General features: G+C 47.6%; 1 protein-coding gene across 1 annotated transcript; it reads left to right on the top strand.

Annotated features, from left to right (window-relative positions):
* Positions 1-7,640: 7,640 nt before the first annotated feature.
* Positions 7,641-11,671, top strand: Smpd1 (sphingomyelin phosphodiesterase 1). Its single transcript, XM_027404942.2, has 6 exons — positions 7,641-8,089; positions 8,488-9,260; positions 9,795-9,966; positions 10,201-10,277; positions 10,633-10,778; positions 10,909-11,671. Exons 1-6 carry the CDS (start codon positions 7,784-7,786, stop codon positions 11,316-11,318), a joined length of 1,884 nt encoding a protein of 627 aa, XP_027260743.1. The 5' UTR covers positions 7,641-7,783; the 3' UTR covers positions 11,319-11,671.
* The last annotated feature ends 9 nt before the right edge of the window (positions 11,672-11,680 follow it).

Below are 11,680 nucleotides of genomic sequence, written 5' to 3'. Positions count from 1 at the left end.
CAGCCCTTTGTAGAAGGAAGAGCATCTGCACTGCTGGGAACAGGGCTTTCCAACTTCCTGACTGTGTGATCCAAGGCAAGTTTCTTAAGTCTCTGAACCTGTTTTGTCATCTGTAAGAAAGATTCACACTGCACAGAGAGGGCTATGGTTCTTGCTATGGCTTCTAAGATATAAGACAGGAGACATGAGGAGAATGGCTATCGCACGGGGCTTAATTTGTTAAAACAATGGAATTTTAATCTGCATGTCTCCTAAATTATCTGTGTAAGAAGACAAAATCACTGCAGGTGTTGCAGTGGCAGAGTGGGTGTTGTGGTGGCAGAAGAATCAGCAATATGAAAATACCTGCCAAGTTGTGAAACAGTTTTGGTAGACAGGATTGATCATTGAACCTGGAACATGGAGAAGGGGCTAAGCAGAGCCCTGTGAAGTCACAACTTTAGCACTTCATCCTTTTCTTCAACTATAGAACTTTCTCTTTTCTACCAATCAAGTTCAGAAGTAAAAAGGGAGTGTTTGAGCCTCCCCCACTGGGATTCTTTCAGACTGGAGTTCATTGAGGTGAAAACCCCACAAAAGGGACTAGGATGTAGCTCAGTTGGTAGAGTGGGAAGCCCTGGGTTTGATCCCCAGTGCTGTATAAATCAGGCATGGTGGCACAAGCCTGTTTTTCAGCATTTGGGATGGGAAGGGGAGAGAGGATTGGAAGTTCAAGGTCATTTTAGGCTACATTAGGGCTCAAAGCCAATCTGACCTACAAAGGAGCCTGTCAAGGAAGAGAGGGAGGGAAAGAAAGAGGTCCAGGAATGGAGACAGAACTATTATGATGTTAGATTATAGAGTATGGTTAATATGGACAGGAAGCCATGATGGGGTAGAGACACAGGGAGAAAAAGAACGGGAGAAGGACTGGGCATTTGAGAGTTGTTTGTGGTACTGACATTAGACCTAGGGTCTTTCTCATGCTGGAGGTACATCACTAACCCTGCTTTTCCTTTGTATTATGGGACAGGGTATAAGTTTTTCACGCTGCCCTTGAACTTGAGTTCGTAATCCCCCTGCCTCAGCTTCCTGTGTAGCTGGAATTACAGGCCTTTTCCAGCAGGTCCAGCTAGACTAGATGCATAGATGAGATCAGAAAGCTATTGCAGTAGGGGTGGGAGCTGTCATATATGCTCATAGCTGTCAGAAAAGTACCTCTAGGGCCCAGCTTCTTCAGAGACTAGACATGATGAGAAATGTAAAAATCTCTGGGTTTACCACCTGGATTTCCCCTTGTTCAGCCCTCGGGGTTGAAACATTCTTTTCTACATCAAGCTCCTATTACACATCTCTGACTCACTAAAAAGTGAGGTGTCCACATGGAACTGTGTGGCCATAGCAATGTCTCAAGACAAAAGGGAGGATCTCATGCCATACACCCTGTGAGGCAGTTCTGAATGGAGACCTCCTCCAGCAGTGACTAGAAGATCATCTGCAAATACTGGTGCCATTGTGTATCCATGTGAGTGTTGACAGGACCAGCTGGGCTAATGAAGGAGGCACAAGCTGCCCAGTCATGTTGATGCCAACTGTGACAAGACAGTCACTCTGGTCTGACTCTCTCTCTTCAGATCCCTTGGTCACCACCAATCCCCCACTCCCAGATGGCTGTGGTCCCTCCCCCAAATGTAGACATCTGAATTACAAACTTGTTGGGCAACTTCTGAATTACAAATATGTTGGGCAATGCAGATTTCCACTGCGTGAAGCACCACACTGAGCCTTACATCTTTGCTTCTCTATCTGCAGCCCTACCATTAGAACAAGTCCAATTTTCTTCAAGATGATGTGGCTACTTCCCAAATCTAGAACAGAATTGAGCTGGGTGTGGTGGCACATGCCTTTAATGCCAGCACTCCAGAGGCAGAGGCAGGGGGAGTGCTGAATTTGAAGCTAGCCTGGTCTACAGATTGAATCCAAGCCAGCCAGGACTACACAGTGAGATACTGTTTCAAAAAAAATAGAACAGAGTTTAGCAAACATTTTCTATAAAGATTAGGAACACAAATACTTCAGGTGTTGAGACTCATACTATCCCTGTTGTGATTATTCATCTCTGACACAAGTGTCAAAGCTGGCACAGATAATGCACAATGAGCAAGATTGCACTGTACAAAGAACAACTTTATTGACACTAAGACCCAAATTTCATATAATATTTCATCTCTTCTCCCCCACCCCTATCAGATAACTACATGAGATATTTAATATCAACTAAACCATGCGATGTTCACTGTGGTCACACACACCTATAATCCCAGAAACCAGAAGGCTGGGGTAATGGCATGCTTCATTCAAAGTCACACAAAGAGTCAGTGGCAGAACTAGAATTCAAACCCAGGTGGCCTGAATACGAAGTTCCCCTTAGGAGCTTCAGCACCACCTCCACTAGAGGGTCTACATTCAGGGTGCTGGAACTGCCTGCTTCTAAATGCATGCTTAGTTCACTAGTACTCCCTAAAAATTCCACAGGAGGGAGACCTTTCCCCATCCAAACTCTAAGGTGCTGGCTTTGGCCTTCTGGATTTAATATGTAGTTTCTTGGGCATTTGAAGAGCTGATTGGCCACCTGTACAGAGTTTACATTGGTCTCCTGACACAGAGAACCCAAGCACCATAAACAGGTGCCCTACCAAATTATCCCAAGGTAGGAATTAGCTCAGATGGAAGACTGCTTGCCTGTCATGCACAAAAACCCAGGTTTGAATCCCAGCACTGCACAAAAACCAGGCCTAGTGGCACACAACGGTAATCCCAGCACTGAGGAATGGCAGGCATAAAGATCATAAGTTCAGGTTCAGCCACGATACATAGCTAGCCTTGAAACTAGCTTGAAGCCAGCCTGAGCAACATGAGACCCTATGTTTAGAAAATAATAGTAAAACAAAGACAAATTACCCGATTTAACTAGAAACTTTTCAGCCCCATTTAGACAGTCCACACTGACCAACCACTCCCAGAATGCGACACTTAATCCCTGTGGTGGCAGGAACTAAATAAGCCTTAGGTCTTTTCTTCTTTGTAAGATTTGTGTATTTTTATTCTATGTGTATTGGTGTTTTTCCTGTATGTATGACCGCCTGCATGCCTTGTGTCTAGGAGGTCATAAAAGAATGTAGAACCCCATGGTGGAGTTGTGAATGGTTGTGAGTGGCCATGTGGATTCTGGGAATAGAAGAGCCTGGGTTCTCGGGAAAAACAGTAAGTGCTCTTAACCACTGAGCCATCTCTCCAGACCCTGAAGCCCCGAATTTTATGCAACAAGCCTTGCTCAAGTGTTGCTCATTGTACAGACAACCCCACAAGAGGTTCCAAGGTCCTAACATGTTCACTCTCATTACCAGTCTTGTTCATGACATAGGTTTTATACTGGACCCTTCTCCCAAGACAGACACTGGGAAGGAGGGTGTGGTGAGCACTGTGTGTGGCCCAGATTTCTCTCTGCACATCAGAGGTGCTGCTACTCTACGGGCTGTGACCCTCAGCCTCTGAAGGATCCTCTATGGATAAGAGTCACCTTGTGTATGGCCACATCCCTTCCAGAGGCAGCACACATCCCATGACTGACCAACTTAGGGAAGGATGAAGATCCAGCATTTTTCTCTTCCCTTGGAACAGCTCTGAAGACTGACCCCTTACAATCTACTGTAGGATCAGCTGAGGCCTCTATAGAGACTCTACTCACCCAATCCTCTTTCCTTCCTTCCCTCCTCAGGTGCTGATTCTGAATTGCAACCCGAAATAACCCTACTGCATGTTCAGTTCTAGCTTTCATTCTGAGAAGTCTGATTTCCAGGTGTCAGTGCTAGCAGTGCTCTGAGAAAGCAGATACTAGATTGATATGGGGGTGAAGGGGTTTGGTCACTCGCCACCCAGCTGGTAACAAAGACAATATGCATCATCAGTTAAGGGGCACTCAGGAAAGGCCCTGACAAATAAGGATGGCATGGTAGTAGAAAGGAATGCATTTGCTGGCTTAGTACATGCATTCACTGCCTTAGTGATTTGTACTTTTTTGGTAGTTTTCTTGATACAAGATCACATTATGTAGTTCAGGCTGCCCTAGAGCTTACTGTGTGGCTTATGCTGGCCTAAAACCCACAACAAGCCTGCCTCACCTTTTCATGTGCTGAGATTGCAAGCATGAGCCAAAGCACCAGGTGTGTGAATCAGACATTTTGGAAAATGCAAGAGGAATGTCAATCGTAAGGATAAGAGAAATAGCTAGCTGAGGCTCAGCCCTGTCAATATTCTGATGGAAAAAAATACAACACTATGAAAGCAATTCATTGAAGGAAAAACTTTAAAATGATGGTCTAAGGGAGGTAGAAATGCTTTAATTGACAGAAATGATTTTAGGCCTACACGAAGTGGGCTTTGAGAAGATATGTAGAAAGCCAGGATCACCACCAAGTAACTGTTCCATGGACTCCCAGAAGACATGTAGTTTACTAGAGCAATCAGGATTGTAAGGTGAAGGGGGAACCAGAATGTCCCAGGAGATCATAAGGGTTCTTTTGTACAGGCCAAGGCTGGCTTCAAGAAATACCACTACTTAGCTGGACTCAGAGACAGCAAGAGATGATAGACAGACAGACAGACAGACAGATAGATAGATAGATAGATAGATAGATAGATAGATAGATAGATGATAGAGATGATAGATAAGCAAAAAGAAGGAAGGAAGGGAATGGGGGAAAGGAAGACAGGGAAGAACTTCTAGGGATGAGAACAAATAGTTTTTTATTTATTTATTTAGGTATCACAAACAGTTTTTAAGACATCAAAGGTGTGTGGGGTGTAGTGTCCCATGAATTTATTTAATCCCAGCACCTGGGAGGCAGAGGCAGGTGGATTTCTGTGAGTTGGAGGACAGCCTAGCCTACAAAGTGAGTTCCAGGACAACCAGAGCAACATAGTGAGACCCTGTCTGGTGTGTGTGGGGGGGCAAAGATGTGATAAAGATGTGCTTATCTTCACATCTGTGGCAGTGGTTTTGATGGCCTCTTTAGAACCACAACACTTCTCTGAAGTATCTGTGTCAAGTTTACTGTCAGTCTCCACTGTGAGTGGAAGGTCCCCAGGAAGTGTACTTAGGGGGTAGTTGTCACTTCTTGGAAGTGTCTGCTTTTGTTCAGCCACCAGAAGTTTCACAAAGATATTTGGGAATCATTGAAGCACCTTCAGTTTAAAATAATCTTTATATTCATTCTGGGGGTCTGAGTGTGTTGGTCTCAGGTTCAGATCTGAAGCTTCGGGCTGGAAACATGGTTCAGCAGTTTAGAGCATTTGTTGCTTTTGCAGAAGACACCCTGGTTTGATTCCAGGTGCCCACATAGAAACTAACAACCATTGGCAACTCCAGTTTCAGGAAATCTGTCATTTTCTTCTGACTTCCCCAAGCACCAAGAGGCATTCTCATGGTGTACATACATATGTTAAGGAAAAATATGCAAATACATAAAATAAATAAATAGATTTATTTTTTACTTGAAGATTCAAACAGCCACAGATCAGAAATAACATGGGGGCAGGGGGAATAATGACTGTACTAAACATGTACTGACTTTTTCTTATTAGCAAAACAATGTAACAACCATTATTGTTAGGAATAAAGAGTCTAGACAGGATTTAAAGTATACAGATGTGTGTAGCTTATATGCAAACTCAGCACTCCCTCATCCTATAGACAGGAGGGACCTGAGCATTTTGAGCTTTGATATCCAAAAGGAGCCTGGAAAATGTGGCAGAAAAATTGTGCCAAGTGCCTAATTTGTTGTAAGGATTGAGTTAACTTGAAACCCTCAGAAAAGCACAGTACATACTCTTGGAACACATTTGGTAATTATCATGATCATCTTAAATGAAGTTTACAGTAGGTTCTCCCCTGTCGTGATATATTATTTATGATTTATTAATGATTAAGGATTCAGAAAGCAAAGTCATCCACAAGCCATAGAAGCCAGACACACACCTTTAATCCCAGCAGCCAGAAGCTAGGATTGGTGGTGGTACACACCTTTAATCCTAGGACACAGAGCTAGACAGATCTTTGTGAGTCCAAGGCCACCCAGATCTACACAAGAGTGAATCAGTCCCAAAGAGAATTATAGTTCACACCTTTAATCCCAACATTAGAGAAATACATAGGACAGGGGCATGAGTCAGTAGAGGCATTCATTCTCCAGCCAAGCTGAAGACAGGTTACAGTCCTAGGCCTGTAGAGAGCTTGTGGAGACAAGATCAGTCCATTAAGCCTGAGGTAGATGTAAGAAGCTGGTGGCCAGCTCCTTTGTTTTTCTGAATATTCAGCTTGAAGTTTGAACCCCAATATCAGTCTCTGGGTCTTTTATTTTTTGTGTGTTACACTCCCCTAGGGCCTATGATCTATCCAGCCATAAGTCCTTAGCCCTAATAATGGTGCTGACTTTGCTTCCTGAATCCTCAGGCAAGCTTTAATAAATCATAAATAATGTATCACTACAGAGGAGAACCTACTACTATTATTGTGCTAAATAGGCACAAAATTTAAATGACTCTGCCTCATTTCTGTCCCTGTAGATCAAAGCACTTCTCACCCGTCATCAGAGATGTTTCTTGAAGCAGATGGGAGACACCTACAACTGATCAACACAGAGAACAAGAGACTTCCAAGTGATCTGCCCTAAATAGGGCACCTATATCATACCTTTCCCCTCAAGGCTAAGAGACTGAAAGAGGAGGTGAAAGATGGAAAGAGCCAGGGATAGTGGATGACTACAAGGAAGCTGATTTCCGGAAACAACAGGAAGTCGCATGTAATCATCTCACAGAGATTGTGACAGCATGCACAGGATGTTCAAGCTAGACAAAATTCCAGCCTGGGTGTTGGGACACCTAAGTCCCACTCCTAGCTAAGGAGTTGTTAGCATTGGGTAGACCCACACCTGCTCTTCTAGAGAGCCTGGATCGAATTCCCAGCACCCAAATGGCGACTCAAGACATCTATAACTCCCGTCCCGAGGGATCCTACGCCCTCCAACAGGCACCACACACGTGATGCACACACATACAAAATATCCATACACATAAAATGAATAATACAAATTTTTAATGAGAATAAAGTGGCATTAACAAAACCTTAAGTGACTCAAGGGTGCTGTAATGGTGGCAGCGCATATAGAAACCTAAGGGAGGGATCTCCATGGCAGCTCAATCTGCTCAGTGATAGGATCGCTACCCCAGCCCTCTCTCTCTAGTCTCACTTCCAAACTAACTGACCACCTGAGCCTGGTATCTATTCTAGGAATCTGAAGATAAAAAACGGGACCGAAAAGGCTTTTGGGAGTCTCCTAAGGGCTTCCACCAGTTCCAGCCCGAAAGCACCGGGAAGTCCCTGGCCGGCGAACCTCGCGCAGCAGTGGCTCAAAGTGAGGGCACTGGTCACTGCAGAGTACACCTGCCCATCACCAGCTCCTCCAGGAGGCCCGCAGAGATGGGGCGTGGCAGGGTGGGATCAGGGCGGGCCGATGAGCCCCTTTTGCCCCGCCCCCAAAGCTTTGACAACACTCCCGGCCGCTGCAGGGGAAATAAGAGGAACAGGAAGGGGAGGAGCTGGTTTGTGGCTGGCTGCTGAGCTATCAGTCAACCACAACGAAGGGTAATCGAGTGTCTCCAGCGCTACCCGTGGCCCGAGGGCCACCAAGGGCCTCGGCCTGTGGGGGCTGGAGGGGCGATCCAGTCCGGTCTACGAAGCTTGGCAATGCCCCGCCACGGAGTGTCATCCGGCCAGGGCCATCTCAGAGCCGACTTGGAGCTGAGGCTGGAGAGTTCCTTACCGGCACCCAAGTTGGGACTCCTTTGGATGGGGCTGGTCCTGGCGCTGGTGCTGACTCTGTTTGACTCCACTGTTCTCTGGACTCCTGCCAGAGCTTATCCTCTTCCTGCCCAAGGACATCCCGTCAAATTCAGTGCCATAGTGCCCCCACTCCAGAATGCCTTTGTGTGGCGGAACCTCTCTTGCCCCGCCTGCAAAGTCTTATTCACTGCTCTAAACTACGGGCTGAAGGTGAGCGCTAGAAAGGGTTGTGGTGGAATGCTGGGGGCAGGGTGAGGGGCACTGATCTGTCCCGGGTTCCAAGATATTCCTGATAGAGGGTGCTTCCTATGTGTACGTGTTAACCACTACCCCACTGTGAGTTTTGTAAAGTAAGCATAAAGGCAGTGCCTTAAGCAAGCCAGCTGGCTAATCCTGGCCTTGAAATGATACCTGACCCTGAGCTAAAGAGTAGGTAGGCAAGGGCCTGGCGCTATCTGAGTCACGGAGCACTATATTACTGAGGTCTCTTTGTCATGGAGACACTGAGTTCATCCTAGCCCTGATTTAGACATGGAAGCCTGTGTAGTGGTGACCAGGGTTTACTTGTTCTGTCTCTGACCTCTCATCATTGCTTCCTTCCATGACAGAAGGAGCCCAATGTTGCACGGGTAGGCTCTGTGGCCATCAAGATGTGCAAGATGCTGAACATAGCACCACTAAATGTGTGCCAGTCAGCTGTCCATCTCTTTGAGGATGATGTGGTGGAGGTGTGGACACGTTCAGTTCTGAGCCCGTCTGAAGCTTGTGGCTTGCTTCTGGGCCCCTCCTGTGGGCACTGGGACATCTTTTCATCTTGGAACATCTCTTTGCCATCAGTGCCGAAGCCACCCCCCAAACCACCAAGCCCACCAGCCCCAGGTGCCCCTGTCAGCCGTGTCCTCTTCCTCACTGACCTACACTGGGATCATGACTACCTGGAGGGCACAGATCCTAACTGTGCAGATCCACTCTGCTGCCGCCGGAGCTCTGGGTGGCCACCCAACTCCCAGGCAGGTGCTGGGTACTGGGGCGAGTACAGCAAGTGTGACCTACCCCTGCGAACACTAGAGAGCCTGTTGAAAGGGCTGGGCCCTGCAGGCCCTTTTGAGATGGTGTACTGGACAGGAGACATCCCTGCCCATGATGTCTGGCAACAGTCTCGACAGGACCAGCTGAGGGCCCTGACCACCGTCACAGACCTCGTGAGAAAGTTCTTGGGGCCTGTGCCAGTGTACCCTGCTGTGGGCAACCACGAGAGCACTCCTGTCAATGGCTTCCCTCCCCCCTTCATAAAGGGGAACCAATCTTCACAGTGGCTCTATGAAGCCATGGCCAAGGCCTGGGAACCCTGGTTACCAGCTGATGCCCTTCATACTCTCAGGTACTTACTGTTCATGGAAACCCAGCAAGGGAGGAAGATGGACAAGGGGTAATGGAGGAGGGAACTGGGTAGACTCTGTTCTAACCAGTGTCCTCGGCACTTTGCAGCCCTCCCTTACCTGACCCCACCTTCCCTCTCTTATCTGCAGCCACCCTCTTTTCAGAGCTAGCAATGTAACCTCACCACACCCCAGCTTGTGTCTGCTGAGGGTGGCTCTCTCTTTAAAATTAATTCCCTTCCCCTTTTAATATCTCCCATGTTTATCAACTTGAGCAGGCTCATAGCATCTCCCCTCAGAAAGGCCTTTGCTCTCTGGCTTCCTTGAATCTCTGTCCTGAATTCCTGGAGCCTTCAGCACTGTGAACCTTTTTTATTGTCAGAGAAGCTTTATAATTACTGGTGCTTTGGTCTTCAGCTGGGATGGGAGCTCCTGGAGGTGGGAGATGACATCATGTGTGCCTCTGCCTGGCACAGAGCCAGGAGTGCAGGACTAGGATTGTGGAGTATTGATACATCTTGCTTACTTTGTTTCAGAATTGGGGGCTTCTATGCCCTTACCCCACGCCCTGGCCTCCGCCTCATCTCTCTCAATATGAATTTTTGTTCGCGTGAGAACTTTTGGCTCTTAATCAACTCCACAGATCCTGCTGGACAACTCCAATGGCTGGTGGAAGAGCTTCAAGCTGCTGAGAATCGAGGAGACAAAGTAAGGGGGGGATGTTGTAAACCCAGTGAAGTAGGCTCTGTGGGGGCTGGGGAGAGGCAAGCTGCTGTGGAGCTGAGGCCTGTGAAGAGGGACAGCAGAGTGTCACTTCACTTCCTGTAACTTGAGTGTTCCCTGGGGTCCACGGTCACCCTCTGATGTCCTTCACATAATTAACCCATCCAAGGCTGTCTGAATTCTTCAATACTCAGATAACTCACTTATTTCTCCCTTCAGGTGCACATAATTGGCCACATTCCTCCAGGGCATTGCCTGAAGAGCTGGAGCTGGAATTATTACAAAATTGTAGCCAGGTAAAAAGATAGAAGACTTGGGTGTGGAGATTGAAGGGTTGAAATCCCTCAAGAGCAGGGTGCTGATACACACTTTGAGGCAGAGGCAGGTGGATCTCTGTGAGTTCAAGGCCAGCCTTTCTTTTCTACAAGTGAGTTCCAGGACAGCCAGGACTACACAGAGAAATGGGGGGGGGGGGCGCCAGGGGAAAAGGAAAAAGAAAAGCAGTCTCCTCAAGCACCTCACAATCTTCACTTCTCCATGGGGTAGAGGAGCCACTTAGCAAGTTGGAGAGCAACCACCCTAACTCCCCAGGTTTAACCTACCCTCATTTCCCATCCTCTAAATCTTCTAATCTTCACTGTCTCTGGCCAGGTATGAAAACACCTTGGCTGGTCAGTTCTTTGGCCACACTCATGTGGATGAGTTTGAGATCTTCTATGATGAGGAGACTCTGAGCCGGCCGCTAGCTGTAGCCTTCCTGGGACCCAGTGCTACAACCTATATCAACCTTAATCCTGGTGAGTGAGGCTGAAGGGAACATTCCTTACCCTAAGGCTGGTGTGACAGAAAGGGATGGAAGCCAAGGCTGACTGTCCCCAGAATTGTGTTTGTTTCTTTTTTTTACTACTCACTCCTCCTTTCTTGCAGGTTACCGAGTCTACCAAATAGATGGAAACTACCCCGGAAGTTCTCACGTGGTCCTGGACCATGAGACCTACATCCTGAACCTGACCCAGGCCAATGCACCAGAAGCCACACCACACTGGAAGCGCCTCTACCGGGCTCGAGAAACCTACGGACTTCCAGATGCATTGCCTGCCTCCTGGCACAACCTGGTCTACCGCATGCGGGACAATGAGCAACTCTTCCAGACCTTCTGGTTTCTCTACCATAAGGGACACCCGCCTTCAGAGCCCTGTGGCACACCCTGCCGCCTGGCCACTCTATGTGCCCAGCTCTCAGCCCGCGCAGACAGCCCTGCTCTTTGCCGCCACTTGATGCCCAATGGGAGCCTTCCAGATGCCCACAGTTTGTGGTCACGGACCCTATTGTGCTAGTGTCCCAGGACCCAGAGTGGGGAACATTAGTCCCTTAGGAAAGGGACTCATTCCTAAGCACTGTTGAGTCAACCCAGCAAAAACTTCTGGAGAAGGAGCCCTGTCAGGCCAGGGAGCAAACGTCATGGAGAGCTTGTTTGGCTGGATCTGGGAGAGGGTTTGGCTGCCCTACCTATGCCCAGTATCTGGATTCCCCCTGAGGCTGATGTCTTCTCAGGGCCACAAAGCTGAGGTCTCAGTGCTCTGAATAGTTAGACAGGAGCTGTCGCCCCAGGCCTGTGCTATCCACCTGTGAACCCTGCGCTGCTACGTGATCCTGCAAGGTTGTTAAAATAAAACAGACTTGGACTTCAGATTCCACT

The sequence above is a fragment of the Cricetulus griseus genome, chromosome 3, assembly GCF_003668045.3.
Source record: "Cricetulus griseus strain 17A/GY chromosome 3, alternate assembly CriGri-PICRH-1.0, whole genome shotgun sequence".
In the NCBI taxonomy this organism is placed as follows: Eukaryota; Metazoa; Chordata; class Mammalia; order Rodentia; family Cricetidae; genus Cricetulus; species Cricetulus griseus.
The sequence above is the reverse complement of the archived record's forward strand: the minus strand, read 5'-3'. Positions and strand labels throughout refer to the sequence as shown.

What these genes read in the sequence shown, in the direction of transcription:
- Smpd1 (XM_027404942.2), top strand. Translation starts at nt 7,784, where the DNA reads ATGCCCCGCCACGGAGTGTCATCCGGCCAGGGCCATCTCAGAGCCGAC. An exon ending in GATGCCCTTCATACTCTCAG is followed by an intron (nt 9,261 to 9,794) that starts GTACTTACTGTT and finishes ACTTTGTTTCAG; the next exon opens with AATTGGGGGCTTCTATGCCC. An exon ending in CTGAGAATCGAGGAGACAAA is followed by an intron (nt 9,967 to 10,200) that starts GTAAGGGGGGGA and finishes TTCTCCCTTCAG; the next exon opens with GTGCACATAATTGGCCACAT.